This window comes from Panulirus ornatus, chromosome 14 (genome assembly GCF_036320965.1).
Source record: "Panulirus ornatus isolate Po-2019 chromosome 14, ASM3632096v1, whole genome shotgun sequence".
In the NCBI taxonomy this organism is placed as follows: Eukaryota; Metazoa; Arthropoda; class Malacostraca; order Decapoda; family Palinuridae; genus Panulirus; species Panulirus ornatus.
This window is the reverse complement of record NC_092237.1, coordinates 4,224,315-4,243,207: the sequence shown is the minus strand read 5'-3', so window position 1 is coordinate 4,243,207 and position 18,893 is coordinate 4,224,315. Positions and strand designations below refer to the sequence as shown.

General features: G+C 39.6%; 1 protein-coding gene across 1 annotated transcript; it reads right to left on the bottom strand.

Annotated features, from left to right (window-relative positions):
• Positions 1-6,342: 6,342 nt before the first annotated feature.
• Positions 6,343-9,398, bottom strand: NP15.6 (NADH dehydrogenase [ubiquinone] 1 beta subcomplex subunit NP15.6). Its single transcript, XM_071669382.1, has 3 exons — positions 9,182-9,398; positions 7,055-7,188; positions 6,343-6,666 (listed from the first exon to the last, which is right to left on the bottom strand). The coding sequence occupies exons 1-3, from the start codon at positions 9,368-9,370 to the stop codon at positions 6,516-6,518; spliced, it is 474 nt and encodes a 157-aa protein (XP_071525483.1). The 5' UTR covers positions 9,371-9,398; the 3' UTR covers positions 6,343-6,515.
• Between the last annotated feature and the right edge of the window lie 9,495 nt (positions 9,399-18,893).

Here is an 18,893-nt window from a genome sequence, read left to right as displayed (position 1 = left end):
TTTTTTGGTTTTAGTTCCTATAAAGTATTATCAGTGTGACTAGGCTTTGCTTGCAAGAGGTTAAACTGACAAGACTATACTGGTATTTGTCTCTTCAAAGAACTTCACTTAATTCCTTGCTTAAGTGGTGCAGCTTTGGGCTTCAGGAGCCTTTCAAAACTTCCTGGGTAACAATGATTCAGGAATTGATTCTGGGGTAATTATAAAAATACTGAGAAATTTGAACAATGCATTCTCATAGAGGCATATTGTAACTCGCCAGCCAAATATTCTCTGCCTGCCACCACCTGCTGTGTTGGGGTGCTGATTGAGATATGATGGCATGCACAAGACAACTGGAGAAGGAACAAAGTGATGAAAGATGTTAAGGTGTGTTGACTTGAGTTTACTTTGAAGAAGATTTGGAGATGGCCTGTGTAAGGCTAACAGACAGGCCTTGTGGAGGGTGCAACAAATACAGTATATGGTGATAATGGAAAGTAAGGAAGTGGTGAGGATTTTTTGTCAGGAGAGCAAGACGTATGGGAATCGAGTGGTTCCAGTTGGATGAAGTTCTGTAACAAGAATATGTGGATTCACAATGTACAATCTGTTTCTGGATGCAGTGGTGAGGATATGCATAAGGGGTTGAGAGCAAGAGGCAGGTCTTAATCCTGTTAGGTAGTTGAGAAGGCATGGGGAAATTGGTTGCTCTTTGTGGATGGTATGTTTGTGGTGGTGGTGGATTTTGTGAACTCCATTTAGTTTTTAGGGATCTTTAAAAGCTGAAAGTAAATGGGAACAAAAATGTGTACTATGACTAGTTTATTTGAATTGGGAGTAAAAGCTCTAGGGGCCCCGAGAGTGGACAGGGCAGTAATTGGAACTGCTGAGACTGAAGGCAGTCAAAGGATAGAGAGAGATTTAGGCCTTGGGTAAAAAGATTGTAAATTGGGAGAATTTAGAGTCCTGACTTGTGTGTGTGCTAAAGATTGTTTCAGACATCCAAAGTTGATGAGCAAAGACACTGATCAAAATGTCAAAAGTTCAGGGAGGAGCTGAAAGGATTGCGTACCCAAAGCTTTGGAAGTATCTGAAAGGGAGACAAGTTGAAACAATTGAGTAATAGAAGCTTTGAACCATCAGCATATACTAATTCAAGAGAGAGTTACACCAGATTGACCTGGGAGGTAACATGCTGTTGGTATATACAAATTAAGTTTTCAGTAATGTGAATGGTAGGGTATACTTTCGGTATAATACCTGACAGTCTGTGTGTGTAAACAGGTATACATGATTTGCATTTATTTTGCAAATACATGGAGAAAATACAATCCTCATATTCCCTGCATATAAAGAGATGGACAGGATATGGAAATTATCCCTTGCCATTTCTTCAATTTATAAATTGATTATACATGATCAAAGGGAGTTCTTTTCCTTTACAAAGGTACAGGATAGGGTACTTCGTATGTGTATATGTATCAAGGGTTAAAAAGTATCTGCTGGGAGAGGATCCTAGGTTTTCTGAGTGAAATGAAGCTCGAGGGAAAGGGGGAAGAATGGTTTGTTAAATTCAAGGATTAATTTCGGTGAAATCAAAGGAAGGGTGGGATTTTGGTTGTGTGTAATTGTGGGAATGAGTGAAACTCCCAGATTGACCTTGCTAAAAATTGAAGTTGATCATCTGGTGTATGTGCTTTAGTACCTGCTAGCTATAGTGTTTTGGGAAGGGTAGTGTGACGATCATTTTGACAATGAGTACTTGTGAAGGGCAATTCAAATGCGTAATGGGGAAAGTCAACATATATTTTGGGGGCATGAGAAGTAAGGGAGTGGCTGAATCAAACGGAAAATGGAGAGAGGATTTTGAAGTAATGATGAATGTGGGAGATGCAGAGGCAGAATTTCTAACATGCATGAGAATGGAAGGAAGAGAATACAAATGCAAGGGCTTATTAGAAAAAGGGAGTTAAAAAGGGCAATAATAAGGCTGAGTAGGAAAGGCACCTGCAGTGGATGGGATTACGGCTGAAATGCAGAAGTATGGAGGAGAAAGTACGACTGATGCATCTGATATGTAATTTAGCATGAAGACAAGGTTGTGCCTTAGGAATGGGTGAAAGTTATTACTTATCCTTTATTCAAAGGAAAATGTGCTAAGGATGAATGTAGCAATTACAGGACAATATGCCTGTTAAGTAAACCAGGAAAAATGTATGCAAGTTAACTCAGATTGATGGAAGTGACAATGCAGAATAATTGAAGAGCAAGAGGGTCTTAGAAAAGGTAAGGGATGTGTGGATCAGATTTTTGTCGTAAAGATGAATGTGGAAAAGTATTTAGTGAAAGGCAAGAAGTTGTAGGCAGCTTTTAATAAAAGTATTTGGAGAAAGCATATGACCAAGTCGAATGAAATGTTTTAAGAGCATACAGTGTGAAAGCCTTCTGTAGAAGAGCAAATGCATGTGTAAGAGTGGCAAGGGAGTTGGGTGAAAGTTTTTGGAGAAATGTAGGTGAGGCAGGGCTGTGTGATGTCACCATGGCTTTTTAATAAATATATGGATGGATTAATGAGAGATGAAAGCAAACCTTAGGAATAGGAGTGCAGACATGGAGTGTAGCAATGAGATATGATGGATATTGGCAAGGCTGTTTGTGGATGATACTATGTTTGCTGAGAGTGGAGTTGCAAAAAATTGCAAGGGTGTTTTATGTGTAAGTGTAGATGACCAAAGGTAAATGCGAGTAAAAGTAATGTAATGATTTTTTTTTTCTTTTTTTTTTTATACTTTGTCGCTGTCTCCCGCGTTTGCGAGGTAGCGCAAGGAAACAGACGAAAGAAATGGCCCAACCCCCCCCCATACACGTATATACATACGTCCACACACGCAAATATACATACCTACACAGCTTTCCATGCCCTCCTTTCACCCTCCTGCATGTTCAGGCCCCGATCACACAAAATCTTTTTCACTCCATCTTTCCACCTCCAATTTGGTCTCCCTCTTCTCCTCGTTCCCTCCACCTCCGACACATATATCCTCTTGGTCAATCTCTCCTCACTCATCTCTCCATGTGCCCAAACCACTTCAAAACACCCTCTTCTGCTCTCTCAACCACGCTCTTTTTATTTCCACACATCTCTCTTACCCTTACGTTACTCACTCGATCAAACCACCTCACACCACACATTGTCCTCAAACATCTCATTTCCAGCACATCCATCCTCCTGCGCACAACTCTATCCATAGCCCACGCCTCGCAACCATACAACATTGTTGGAACCACTATTCCTTCAAACATACCCATTTTTGCTTTCCGAGATAGTGTTCTCGACTTCCACACATTCTTCAAGGCCCCCAGAATTTTCGCCCTCTCCCCCACCCTATGATCCACTTCCGCTTCCATGGTTCCATCCGCTGCCAGATCCACTCCCAGATATCTAAAACACTTAACTTCCTCCAGTTTTTCTCCATTCAAACTCACCTCCCAATTGACTTGACCCTCAACCCTACTGTACCTAATAACCTTGCTCTTATTCACATTTACTCTTAACTTTCTTCTTCCACACACTTTACCAAACTCAGTCACCAGCTTCTGCAGTTTCACACATGAATCAGCCACCAGCGCTGTGTCATCAGCGAACAACAACTGACTCACTTCCCAAGCTCTCTCATCCCCAACAGACTTCATACTTGCCCCTCTTTCCAGAACTCTTGCATTTACCTCCCTAACAACCCCATCCATAAACAAATTAAACAACCATGGAGACATCACACACCCCTGCCGCAAACCTACATTCACTGAGAACCAATCACTTTCCTCTCTTCCTACACGTACACATGCCTTACATCCTCGATAAAAACTTTTCACTGCTTCTAACAACTTTCCTCCCACACCATATATTCTTAATACCTTCCACAGAGCATCTCTATCAACTCTATCATATGCCTTCTCCAGATCCATAAATGCTACATACAAATCCATTTGCTTTTCTAAGTATTTCTCACATACATTCTTCAAAGCAAACACCTGATCCACACATCCTCTACCACTTCTGAAACCACACTGCTCTTCCCCAATCTGATGCTCTGTACATGCCTTCACCCTCTCAATTAATACCCTCCCATATAATTTACCAGGAATACTCAACAAACTTATACCTCTGTAATTTGAGTACTCACTCTTATCCCCTTTGCCTTTGTACAATGGCACTATGCACGCATTCCGCCAATCCTCAGGCACCTCACCATGAGTCATACATACATTAAATAACCTTACCAACCAGTCAACAATACAGTCACCCCCTTTTTTAATAAATTCCACTGCAATACCATCCAAACCTGCTGCCTTGCCGGCTTTCATCTTCCGCAAAGCTTTCACTACCTCTTCTCTGTTTACCAAATCATTTTCCCTAACCCTCTCACTTTGCACACCACCTCGACCAAAACACCCTATATCTGCCACTCTATCATCAAACACATTCAACAAACCTTCGAAATACTCACTCCATCTCCTTCTCACATCACCACTACTTGTTATCACCTCCCCATTTGCGCCCTTCACTGAAGTTCCCATTTGCTCCCTTGTCTTACGCACTTTATTTACCTCCTTCCAGAACATCTTTTTATTCTCCCTAAAATTTAATGATACTCTCTCACCCCATCTCTCATTTGCCCTTTTTTTCACCTCTTGCACCTTTCTCTTGACCTCCTGTCTCTTTCTTTTATACATCTCCCACTCAATTGCATGATGTATGAAAGTATAAATTTTGAGAACTACATTGAGTAAAGGACAAGAGTGTACTAAATTGCACTTTGGATATGGGGGAAGAGATAATTTAAATATTTAGGAACTGTCTTCAGAAAGTTTGGTGATATGGAAGGAGAGGAACACAACCTGTGACATGGGCAAATAGGGTGGAGTAGTACCAGAGAAAAATGGTGGAAGAATGCGAGGGAAGCACATAAGGACGGATAACCGGAGACTTGCCGTGGCTATCCCTTGATAGGACTTCTTGGAGGGAATGGGTACCAGAGATACAGATAAATATTGAGATTTTGCACTAAATTAAATTTTTGAAGAAACTTGGCCAAAATTTATTTTTACAGCCCAAAATCTTTTAGTTTCAAAATTAGAGTTTACCATTATGAAAGGCTTATCATATTTATCCTTAAAAGTTCTAAAATGTCCCCTAGAGCCAACACGTAGCTATTGCTAATGTAATACATACTCCAGGTAACTATCATAAAGCTTAACAATTTAATTGTCCTACGTGAAGGTAGTAGTTCAATGACCAGGGAGGTACATTACCAGTACTACCTGCATGGGTATCAAGAGTTCATGATAGCTGCATAGTGTGCAAGCTCTTCACTGGTTGTTAAGTTGCAATCCTCTGACTCGGATAGCTGTCTTTTCTTTCTGCCTCACTTACACATGGACTGCTGGCATTCTTTCCACAAACAATATATCTCTCCCTCTTGCACACAACACTTGACAGCACAGCTCATTCTTTGTAGCTACAAAAAATAGAATTTTCCTGTGGTGAGTGCTATGTGCTAGTCCTGCCTTTTGGCAAAATGGTAAGAATAGAAAGAAATAGTAGGTAGGAACATTAGGTTGTAGTAATCAGAAGCCTCTGCAAACACTGCACTAGACTGGCTTTTTGAGGGTGAGGCATAAAGGCTAAGAAGCAGCACAAGAGTTCACTAGTTATAGACTCTTGCCATGACCACCCCATTGAGGGAGTTCCTGAAGGGAACTGGTGTCAGACACATGAGGTACCCAGTGTCAGCAAAATTGGTCAGCAGCATGGATGATGGAAAAGGAATTGTTATACAAGATTGTTATTAATAATAAAAAAGTATCCATGGGTGATCAGGCATTTTCGGATACATTGCAGTTCTTTATAAAGTTTTGATAGCAGCAAGTGTGTCAAGAGTTAAGGATGAGTAAGCTTTTGTTTCAGGAGAGACTTTGTGTATTTGCTTTTCCATTATCTAACTTTGGTGGTGATATTAGTTTTTGGTACATTTTTGAGTGTGTTCTTTGGGAGAATGGATGTTTTAAGATTTGGTCAAAAAAGGTTTTCAAGTGAGACCAGGTTAGTGTGGATCTTTAACAAGCACAACATTGGTTGATGTGGGATTTACTTTAGCCTTTATTCAGCTCATTTTATCACAAACTAACATCACCATGCTCAATTCATTTGCCTTCATATTCATATTTCTTGCAATACCTATATCATCTACAGCTCACACCTACCTATCCCTGATCCAGTTGGTCAAGGTTTAACCTTTGTCAGGCGATAAACAAAAATGCATTTTATAAGTCTGTAAATGGGAAATCAATAATCACTAAGAATAAATACGTATGTATATTTACAGATAAGGAAAATTTCAATAAACAGAACCCTTACTAATTACCATTACATACCAATACAATTAATTATCAATTATATTGGGTAATCGCATTAATTGTGCATCTGTACCTATGTACAGAACACAAAACTACAAACAATTCATCAACCTTATTTAAATGATTATCTCAACACCCCCAAGTTCTTCATCCTCTGGCAGCTCAAACTTTTCAGGATCAACAACATTGGGGTCAATCAGTGGCAAACCTTCTGCCTCCCGTTGACGAAGCTGAAGGTATGCTTCACGTTGTGCCCAATCTATCATTCTGCAGAGGAAATTTAGTGCTTAAGTTTTACCAATATATGGCAGAAATTGGCTTGACAACATTTAAATGAACCTTCTCCAAACCTTTCATAATTAGCAATGGTTACCTAAAGTTTGCATATCAGAGCTCCTAAGACTTTTTTTTTTTTCATTTAGTATGGCTTCTTACTGAATAGTTCTTTATCTTTGGAAGGTGCAAAATTCTATTCTACTGACATCTACATCCCAACTTGATCATTAGCACACACATCAATTTCATTTGCATCCTTCTTGTGTTCTGAGAGGTCTGATAAATGTTTCAAAAAACTAGTTTGGATAGGTACTTAGAAGTAATACTTATAAACAAGAGATAATCAAAAGTATATCCAAACCTAAACCATTTGTTGTACCTGAAGTCTGGCATGTATGCCCAGACGAAGCCTCCAGTCACTATGCACAGTGTTACACTTGCAAAAAATGTCATGTGCATCGTTGTATTGTCCTTAACTTCTGATTCATAACTGAAGCCCCAACTTATCCAGTTCTGCAATTAATAAAAATACATAAAATTCTGAAAAATACACACACTCAAAAAAGAAAATACACAAGACACAGGAACAACCCTAAACATAAAAATACCTTGAATGTTCTGGCCCTGATCACTCAAAGTCTTTTTCATTCCATCCTTCCACCTCCAATTTGGTCTCCCGCTCCTCCTCGTTCCCTTCACCTCTGACACATATATCCTCTTTGTCAATCTTTCCTCACTCATTCTCTCCATGTGACCAAACCATTTCAATACACCCTCTTCTGCTCTCTCGACCACACTCTTTTTATTACCACACATCTCTCTTACCCATTCATTACTTACTCGATCAAACTGCCTCACACCACATATTGTCCTCAAGCATTTCATTTCCAACACATCTACCCTCTTCCACACAACCTTATCTATAGCCCATGTCTTGCAACCATATAACATTGTTGAAACCACTATTCCTTCAAACATTCCCATTTTTGCTCTCCGAGATAACATTCTCACCTTCCCCACATTCTTCAACGCTCCCAGAACCTTCGCTCTCTCCCACCACCCTGTGACACTCACGCTTCCATGGTTCCATCCACTGCTAAGTCCACTCCCAGATATCTAAAACACACTTCACTTTCTCCATTTTGTCTCCATTCAAAGTTACATAAATTTCCAGGTACTGCATGTCAGAATTATGATAGTCACTACATGGAAAGCATTCAGAGTGGCATGGAGACTATTCAAATTGTTTAATACAATTTGTGATACCTTTTTGATCTTGTAAAATCATTTAGAGGTCACTGAAATATCAAAAAGATGGGTAAAAAGGTAAATATTGGAAACATCATACACATAAAGCACAGAATTGGCAAACTACCTGGAAATTAGTTTTTGACTATGATGAAAACAATTTCTGCATTTTCAATGTTGCTACCTACAATTAATGCATCATCTTAAAATTTAGAGTAAACTGTGAAGATAATCTATTGACTTTACCTTACATTTCTCCTTATATTCATTGCCCTCCCTACTATCAACTTATTTACTGTCTTATTAAGTCTTTTACAGAAAGATAAAATAAAAGTGCAACAGAATTATGCCCTCCAAATCCAATTGCATTTTCCCCACAATACATTGTCATTGTAAAATCCTTACCATTACTGACTGATGGCACTTTAAATGTCACAATAGTTTTCCACTGTTTACGGTGTTAATAGATGCAGATTTGATGTTTGTTTAGTTCTGCACTTTTGTTACACGTAGAATCGTAATTTCCTCAGACAACACGTAACTCAATAGTAAAGAGGGGTATGATGATCAGGGAAAATATGAGGCTAATCTTATAACAAGTGGAATAAGAGGCTGTGATTCTATTCCTTTAAAGGAGACTTTTCATTCATGACTTAATCTCAAGCACACGGAAAATGTTAATGCCTATTATCTTATATAATACTTTTGCGTTTATATATATATATATATATATATATATATATATATATATATATATATATATAGGTAATTAAAGGCTAATTAGCGAATATGCTATATATAAAATCTTCTGACTTTGCTATAAACCAAATTTCATCATGTCTCATTATTAACAAACATTAAATGATTGAGATGTGTTGATAAGAGATAAAGTTACATGTTACAATAAAAAAATGTCATCTGACATTCCGTTTGGCTGACTAGGGTTGACATGAAAACTGACCATGGTGGTAAGAAGCTGTAGAACCTTTCAAAATTGTTTTATATATATATATATATATATATATATATATATATATATATATATATATATATATATATATATATATAGTTCATAAAAATAACAAGTACGTTTACAAGACTGTCTGGTTATCTATGAAAACCTAGCATCGAGACATGCAGTACTAAATGCTTCCCTGCAGAAGCATGGACCCTTATCTTTGTTGGGAAAAGACTAATATCATGAACCTAGAAATAATATGGTAAATAAACTTTACGAATTTACTGCAAGCATTCTTACCTTGTTAGTCACAGCTGTATTTTCCTGGGTATCGACCTTCTCTTTCTGAATTACTTCGTCTGAGAGGCTTATGGTGTCTTTATTCTTCTTAGACGTTGATATCCCAGCAATCCTCGTCAAATTTGCCCCAATTAACCGAGAATTGTGAGGCCTTAAGGCCGATCGACATACTCTTGTGATGGTGGCCATTTCTCCGGTGGTAAAATGCAGTTAAGACAGGTAACAAGATTGAACTTCATAAGATGAAATTTTACTGCCATCTAGGGTCGTGCTAGCAAAACCTCCGTTCTCTATCGAGAGAATAATTTTCTAAAGTAAGGATAAACTAATATATATATATATATATATATATATATATATATATATATATATATATATATATATATATATATATATATATATATATATATATATATATATATATATATATATATTATATATATATAAAACACTATCCTAAAATTTAATAGATGAAAGAATAAGCTTTACAATTCATGAAGGGAAAGCATTTACACCGGATGGAGTGGAACAGCAGACGCCACTCACAAAGTAGATAATGGCACAGGACTGGACAAAAATAATGGACTTATAGTTAATTGATATCGAATGGTGTACAGCGTGTAGCTATCATCTACAGTTAGGACACCGACGATCCGCAAAATTTACAACATAATTTGCAAAAACACAGCTTTATATGATTCACCTTTTTGGAAAGACGTCAGTGAAAAAGAAATATCGGAGGAGAAAAACATTACCAATATTTGAGGTGCATTAGTTCCTGTCGTCTTTCATAACAAATTGCTGGACATAATGTTGGAGTTCAAATGTTTGGTTTCTATGGAGATCAGTCATATTCCTCTGAATCGTTATTTCCATCATTACTGTTTTACTACATGATTACCTCCTCTGACTCTCAATGTGTGCATACTGTTCGGTTTAATGGCTGTCGCCAGTGGAGGCATATTAAGATAGAAGCCCAACCATATGTGAAACCCCGTAGAGTACAAGAAGTGCAGATATTTGTGTAAATGTTGATATTCGTACATAGACATTGTAAAAGAATTAAAAAAATGGAAAGCGGAGTCATTCTTGACCAGGCCCTCCCGGTCCAACATGGTCGTATGTAATCCAGGTCAAAACGAATCGACTCTTTCGTCTCATCCGCTGGACGTAAGTCGTAATTACGCACGCAAGATCAAAACGAAACACGATTCCGTCATCCTACCCATCGGATGTGGTCGTATGTATGCAGTTTCAAAGCAAAAAAAGAAAAAAAAGAAGTCCTTCCCGCTGGGCGTAGTCGTATGTAAACTACATCAAAACGAAACGCAACTCCATCGCCCGCCCCGCCTGGGGTAACCACGACCTGTTTACTCTGGGTGTATGGTAGGGGAAACCAGGCGTTTCCCCTTCATGCTAGTCATCACGCCTATCATGTATTCCTCCCATGAGCCCCATAAAGGGAAATTCGCATGTTGTATATCAGGTGAAATTTCTCTTGTGTCAAGAACACATACAGCCAGAATGGGGTGCTTCTGCCTCTTTGTTACAGCCATTCGTTTACTATGTTCTGCTGTTGCTTGATGCTGATTGATCCATTTTTTTCATTATATTTCAGTTTTACTGAAAGAGCCTTAGGCTTTTCTTCCTACTAGTTAGTCGAACTTAAAAGTCAGAGATTACTTGTATACTTTATCTTGCATGGCTAATCCCCCCTAACCTAGCTTCAATAGGACGATAAAGTTCTGATGTTGAATTTTTTTTCCTAACAAGCAAATGTTTTAATAACGTAGCTTTAAACTATTTCGTTAATCATACTGAGAATAATTCAGCTTCGTATTCTTTGGGTACCCTACTTGTAGCTGATATATATGTATCAACTTTTTAGTACCTAAACTTTATGTATTCATCCCTATCAATTCATCATATGTTTTTATAGATTCAGCTCTTATCCAAACGTTTCTAAATCTTCCAGTCTACGTTTGCAAACATTATTTTTCATTAATCACTTTTGTACTTCTCCCAATGACCCTTCGTTGTCAAGCAAATGCACAACGTTGTTAAGGCCGTCTGCTTCACTCCCAAGATTCCTATGTAAATATGACAGTGTGGTTGCTTTTTAGTTATTCATACCTGGATTTCGCTCTTCAGGATTCAAATCCGACCACCTGGAAACATTACGAGAAACAAGTCTGTTTACAAAATTCTATGTCGCCATTACAAGAAAGATAAATTGGGCTTCGTAAAAATTCTGGCTGTGGCAGGCTTTCAGCTCATCGATCAAAAATCGTGACACGTAAGTTTCAAACATGAATATAGTTTTTTGATACTAAATACTTTGTGAAGCGATTTGTGCAAATGCGGCTTGCCTCTCAATATATTTCTTCTGCTCGACGTATTTTGCCAATACGTTCGCTACTGCACCTCCGTTAACACCCACATATATCATGGAAAACACATTCGCTGCATGAAATTGTATGATCGTGTCCTACATTCTCTCACCTTTTCTCAACTATATCACATGTAGTCTTATGCGCTTTTCTTATCTATTCTTTAAACATTTGTTTTCCTAAAGTTATGCCCTACCCTCCGCTTACAACCGATGCTCCTTCCCTCCTGCTGGTACAATACAATGTAATTGGGCGCCCTCCCTGGAGATGGTGGCGGTAATTACCTGGTGTTGAGGTGTGCAGTATCCATGTACGGTAGCCGCGCACGTGACCTCATTATCTTGAACACTACAGATTGAGGGAAGGGACACGAAAGGGGGATGGATAGATGGTAGGGATAGCAGGGGGTAGTGATGTTACGAGTACTAAGTGGTATTGGTAGTGGTTGGTAATGAGTGGCAGGAATATCGGTGGTAGGGACAGTTGCGCAAAGCTCATTCAACTAAGACGTGTTTCAAATCGTATCACAAATCTAAGGTAATCTACTCACTTCGTGGGTTCAGTTTGACGTACTTTCACCCCATGTATTAGTTTCCGCAGTAATAACAGCTTGTCTTAAAATCTTTATGTATCATATTAGTGTGGATGCTGTTACCTTCTGCAATGCAAGGATAATAGGGGTCTAACTTCCTTGCGCGTGAGTATAGCAATGTGTTCCTTGTGCTTTTCTGTCTTAGTAAAGTCACCGTACGTAGTGCATGTAATGAAGGGTTAGATGAGAATGAAAAGTCAAAGGTCGAGGTCATATGTACAGGCACCGAGGAGGGTCATCCTCCGGTTATGCCTAACGCATCAGGCTAGCTAGGCTAGTTAGACTTACGTCTCCAGAGCTGGTCATACTTCTGTTTAGTGTATGGCAGTTTTTTTTTTTTAGTGGTTATAATTTATCATTATGCATTTTTGCGTCCGTTCTTGAATACTTACTACAACACACCCGTATCCTCTACAAAATCTTGTCTACCTCTACTGTCCTTTCCCACATGCATACAATGAATGAGATCTTATATACACTTTTTAAGGAAATCAATTCTATAAAAGTTGAGTTCCACTACCCTTAATATAATTTTGCAAGTAATCAAATTCCAAATTATCTTTCTAAGATATAGCTCTTTTCGCTCAGTGGCAACAGATGGGACACGTTTTATCCCCAAGAATTTTTAGTAAGCATCTAGTGGTGTAGTGCCGGATATCGACGATCCTAGGTTGTGCTGAGAAATGTTCGGGGATAGGATGTACTGAGAGTTTTCCTTAGTGCTGTTATTGTACTGAGAGTTTTCCTTAGTGCTGTTATTAATGTTAAGGTTGCGGGGTTCTGCTTGAACCATCCTACCAGACCGATAGACGTTTCTCTAATTCATATGAAGGAATCCTGGTGTTACCCAGAACCTTTCAAAAGGCTACTGTAGCCCAGGGCTGCGCTACTTTAAGTGGCAAGAAAATGTAGACGTTCGGAGAGAGAAGTTTTCTTTCTTAAGAGCGTAGCGTACTGACAATGATATACCCTATCGTGGGTGACTTTTGTGGTGTAACCTAGAGCAGGCGAAGTCCAGTAACATTGACATATAGATATGCAAACCTTGAGTTATTTCCTTAACTTGTTCTTTCTTTTAAAGAAAAGGCAAAAAAAGAGAAAGGGGATAGTGTGAGGGAAACTGGGGAATTGGTAAAAGGAACAGAGGAGAAAGAGGGAGTCAAATATATGTGTTTGTGTGCGACGAGCCACATTATAATCAACGGCTCGATGATCGAACGAGCCAGTTTTATCTGAATGACGTAAGGCGACTGTTGAAGGCAGACTTGGTCGAAGTGGATTTCGCTGACCGATGGGTCGTACCCTGGTGTGTGTGTGTATGTGTGATTACGTTCTATGTTCTTGTAAGATGGAGGAAGAGTTTTGTAGTCGTTGGGTCTTGTTTGTGTGATTACTACTTGTGTTGCGGGAAATTTTTTGCAATACTTAGTTGCCCCATCTTACATCTTTGTACCTTCACCATGTCTTCACCTTCTGAATACACGTACACCCCAGTTTACGCCAGGTGTGCTTGTATGTGCTTAAGCGTTTTTTGCACGCGCTTGGTTGAGCTGTGTATGTACATTTTGCACAACCTTACATACATGAGTGATCACCACAGACACATGGTGACATTAATCCTTTGAGAACTGCCTTTCCTTTAATTTTATCCTCTCTGGATAATAAAGTATGATATTTCTACAGATAAATTTCTAGTTAGGATGTATGTTGTGGGTGTAGGGCAGGGTGTGAGAGGGAGAGGAAGAGGAGGTTGCGTAGAACGAGTTTACGACCGGATCAAAGACTAGGGTCCATATCTGGTATAGTGCATGACGAGGATGTAGAGTGTAGGACAGAACACAGAGCGAGGGTCTAAAGCAGGGTGTGTACGTGTGGGGCCCGCATGACCGGTGACAAGCGTCTGGCCAAAGCTATTCATCAACGCGTCCATCGCAGCCTCATCCATATATCTTCGACGTTCCAATATAAACACCTTTCCCCCCCGGGTGATTATGGTGAGTCCTCAGATGCGATAAGAGTGTAAAAACATAGTGTACAGCATCTGGAACAAGAGCAAGGAACAAAATTGGGTGCAGAAAATCGGAATCTCACGCTGTGTATGAAGTAGTCAACACGGGCGGCTGGTGGCGTGACGGGGGCCGCCCGCACAGTTGCCACACCGGGCAGGCACCCTCACAGTGCTCGCATTCTTTTCTTATTCACGCCATGGACACAGACAATTGGCGCTTTGCAGAGGAGAACGCACGCTTGCGCATGAAACCTTTGAAGTTGGCCTGAGCGTAATTTGATGCTTTGTGATTTGTCCGTATATTCATCTTTTCGGTGGTGACAGTAAGTGTTAGGTGAGGTCGAAGGAGTTGTGCCAAGGCCTCAACCAGTGCCTTGCCTGGTATGGACGTGTAAAGTCGCTAGTTTTGTCCAAGTCTTTATATTGTGTCTGTGTGGCTAACCTCGAGCCCGGTTCACATTCAGGTGCTCGATTCTACTCCGTAACTATTCAGTATTTTGTGCAGCAGAGAAACGTATCTGATTGGCTGAGGTAGAGCTAAGCAGATTTATTTGATGGAAATTCCAAGGTGAGTTCACTTGTTTGGCACGGATGTAAATATATATTTTCAGAGTAATGTCGTTTAAATGTTTTATGAGAAATTCTAAGTAATATGACATCGTCTTTAGAACTCAAATAGGAACTATGCAGAAGAACGTTGCTGGCGTGGGAGGTGCATGTGGGTGCTCACATAAACTGGTGACTCAAGTCTCTGAATCTGTTGTAGGAAGGGCCAAAGGTAAGGTCGAGGTCATGATTTCATGTGAACTGGTTATAGGCAACCATTTTCGCTTCATGTGAAAATCTGGTCGTTGATATTGTCTGTCTCCATTTTCCTGGCCCCTCTCTTTCCTTTATCTCTAAGTGCCCTTTCTTATAGTGAGGTTAAGGCCAAGCCATCATATCCAAAGGTCGTACTGCCATGCTCTTTCGAACCACACGTCTTTCGCTTTAGGACCAGTGAACTGGTTACACTTTATAGGGCAGTATGAAATGTCATCCTTCAAAGTAGTTTTGTTTTCTTAACATTTCCCGACTCTTGTAAACAGGGGAAACACTAGTAAGATTTATGTGTTTATGCATTGTAACTTTACAAAGATATATATATTTCATAGTGCACTCTACATACTAGAAAAGATGGAAGGTAAATGGGACAGACAAAAGACAGTCAAGATTGCTGACCAGTTGGTCCAAAGGTCGTTTCGTTTCGATCTAGATTATCCACCAGCTGGTCAAAGGGTCGTTCCGTGCTGGTATAGATTATTCACCATCTGTTCAAAGGGTCGTTCTGTGGTCTAGATTATTCATCAGCTGGCCAAAGGCTAATTCCGTATCCATGTAAATTACTCACCAGCTGGTCAGGAGGTCGTACCGTGCCGGTATAGATTACTCACCAGCTGGTCAGATGGTCGCACCGCGCAGGTCTAGATTATTCACCATCTTGTCATCTCGTAGCGTTGCCAACTGAGGAATAGTAAAAAGTCTGCAAGGCTCACGCCCGTCATGTGGTGAGATCTGGATTTCATTGCAAGCCTCACAACTCAACTGATTTCTTGATTTGAATATGAGGCATTGCAAATAAAATATTGCTTATATATGTGTATATAAGAACACATACCACATCATATGTATCCTGGTGTCGATCTAGTACTATTTCATTGCTTCATCTTTCATGTCTTCATCACGCGTTTAGACCCATTCATCTTTTTTCTTTCCTCCCTTTCCCCTTCTTCCTCCGTCATCGCACCCATTTCTACAGTTGAGTACATCATCAAAAGTGAGAGATTACAATATACACAGTTCTGTCAATGCTAGGGCGGTATAGTATGGTCAGTAGGTTAGGTCTTCATTTTTCTATCTTTATATATATATATATATATATATATATATATATATATATATATATATATATATATCAGATTCTAGTGTGTCGTAAGATCACACCTAACAATAGTGGTGTGTCATAAACTCACATCACTGGTATGTTTTGATGTAAGGCCACGCCTCTGGAAAGATTTGGTGTGTCGTAAGCCCACACCACCGTAAAGTTTTAGTGTGTTGTAAGCTCACGCCAATGGAACAGTCGTACAATATGAAGGAAGTGTTACGTGTAACGGTCACGCACTAATTCCCTCACTCAGGGCTGGCGACTCCAGGTCTGGGCGACCACAGGCCAGCACAATATCCTAGAAATATATACTTAGTTTGGTCTCAAGTCAGTTTAATCTATCAGATTGGTCAAATGTATCCTGCAAGATTTTTTTTGTCTCCGGAGAAATATCAGAGAAACGGGATCTTCGTTATTGGAAGGTTATTATGAAAACTGTCATCAAAAGTTGGCCAATCACTAGGAAGCCCCGCCCGCAGCCCAGCACAGAACCAATCAGGGAGCAGAACGTGAACGGAAGTTTGACAATAGCATGAATAAGAAGAAATATTATGCATTCATACTCCAATAAGACGAAATATCATGCATTTATACATTACATGTTCTTTAACGGTTATCTTATTACAGTAAGAATACGTAGACATATCTAATGATACTTAGCACTGTGACATGTTCGTAGCTCGTCAGCACGCGCACATCAGACTGTGACGGAAAATATACCACTCGATGACACGCCATGACATCCTTACGACACTGTGTCACGAATATACTAAACTGACTCACTTACAGCAGGGGACATGTTCCTAATACACGGTCACACCCAGCGTGAAGCAATTTCATACGGTAACAGAGACACTACCTGACGCACACACACACACCATGCACTTATTCTACAGTAAGTGAAGCATTAAACGTATGAGCACGAAATATCGTTCACACAGTAACAAACCTTGCCAGACGAACGCGCATAGTCAATAATGCAGTACACACACACACATAATTAACCCAAAAGACATAAATAGAACGTCCATGATCCTGCAGAAATGATGCCGGGCCTGGATAACCCACTTCTGTTACCACTCGTCTCTGCATAGACCAAGGGAAGCAGCCTCCCACGAGATTAGCGGCGATCCTGACCACAAGTAGGGTATACAGGGTCCTTATACACCATGAATCCCGCCAACAGTCCTCCCAGTGAGCCTTGCTGTAGGATACACCAGCAAGTAGAAGTCCGGATTCCGTGCTGTGTGTAGTGCATTTGTTCGCCCGCAGCGTGTCATTTAAGTATTTTGCCATCGATTGAAAATACAATTTTTCCTGTGAGTCATAGCTCTCGCCCTGTGCTGGGTCCAGCTCTGGGAGAAAGGGAGTAGGGAGGGATATTGGGATATCAACAATTGTGTGTGTGTGTGAGAGAGAGAGAGAGAGAGAGAGAGAGAGAGAGAGAGAGAGGACCTGACAAGGAGGAGGAAGGCAAGGCTGTTGTCAGGGGCGACTGTCACGATTTCCGAAGCCGTGAACTATATATATATATATATATATATATATATATATATATATATATATATATATACAGTGGACACCTTTGAACGGCTGTTTCCAAGGATACGCTAATTCTCTTTTTATTGTCGTTGATACAAACTTGTGTTACATAAAGAGAAGCACTCGGTTATTTTCGAATTCAGCATTAGGAAGTCATAGCCTGTCTACTGTATGACCGTCACATTATACATGTGAATAGTTTAGTGAAAGACACTTTTGTCTTACGTAATGAAGCCTGTCAACACAGTTACATAAATCTGGATAAAGTAACATGGTTGTCAAGATTATCAATGATCGTGAAAATTTTCCGACCTGACGACATGACTTCAAAGGCGTCCCAAAATTATGTTTTTGTAATGAAAATCGTTTCGCTCCACTTCATCATAGATTATGGTCGGTATCATAGAAAATTTATTCACAATCAGATTATTTTCACTAGTCTTGAATATATTTCGTCATTACGTTGTACACAAGGGGACTTTATATCAGGTTATAATGAAAAAAAGAAAAATGCTTAGAATAGTTCACTGTGAAATATGCATGAAGGACATTAAAAAAAGAATGCAAGGAAGGCTTGACATCATTTAAAGAACTATGAAAGGTACACCTTTCACTGAATGTCGACGAAGATATCTAGACATTTCATCATTAAAATGATCTTGGTTACAACCTGGGAATGGCCCCTGGTCAATGTTTCGAACTAGAAAATCGGTCCTGTTGTTTCCCGTGATGAAACTGATAGAAAATTGGAAGGGAAGAACTTGAGGGGAAGAGAAAATTGGAAGGGAAGAACTTGAGGGGAAGAGAAAATTGGAAGGGAAGAACTTGAGGGGAAGACAGAAAAGGAAATAAGCGAAAGAGCCATTGATAAACAACAGAAAATGTTAATCATACACCCTTTTAAATGTTTACAATACATGTAATTAGGTAATAGTGCTATAGCTTATACTACCACGTGGAATGTGTGGGAGTTTACACTTATAGGGCCTATCCTCTGAACCTTTTCTATCATACTTTTGGTGTGTGTGTGTGTGTGTGTGTGTGTGTGTGTGCTACGACTATCTTTCAACGTAATCATCCTCAACAGGGCCCAGACTCGAAGGCAAGCATACAGCGTAACCTGGAGTGACACACAACATATGTGTATTACCTGCATACAAAATACTGAGCGCGTAGACGCGTTTTTATGCGGGCTTTGATGTACTAATGCAAATGTATGCTTGCAGGTTTATGTGAGTATAACTACCTATTGT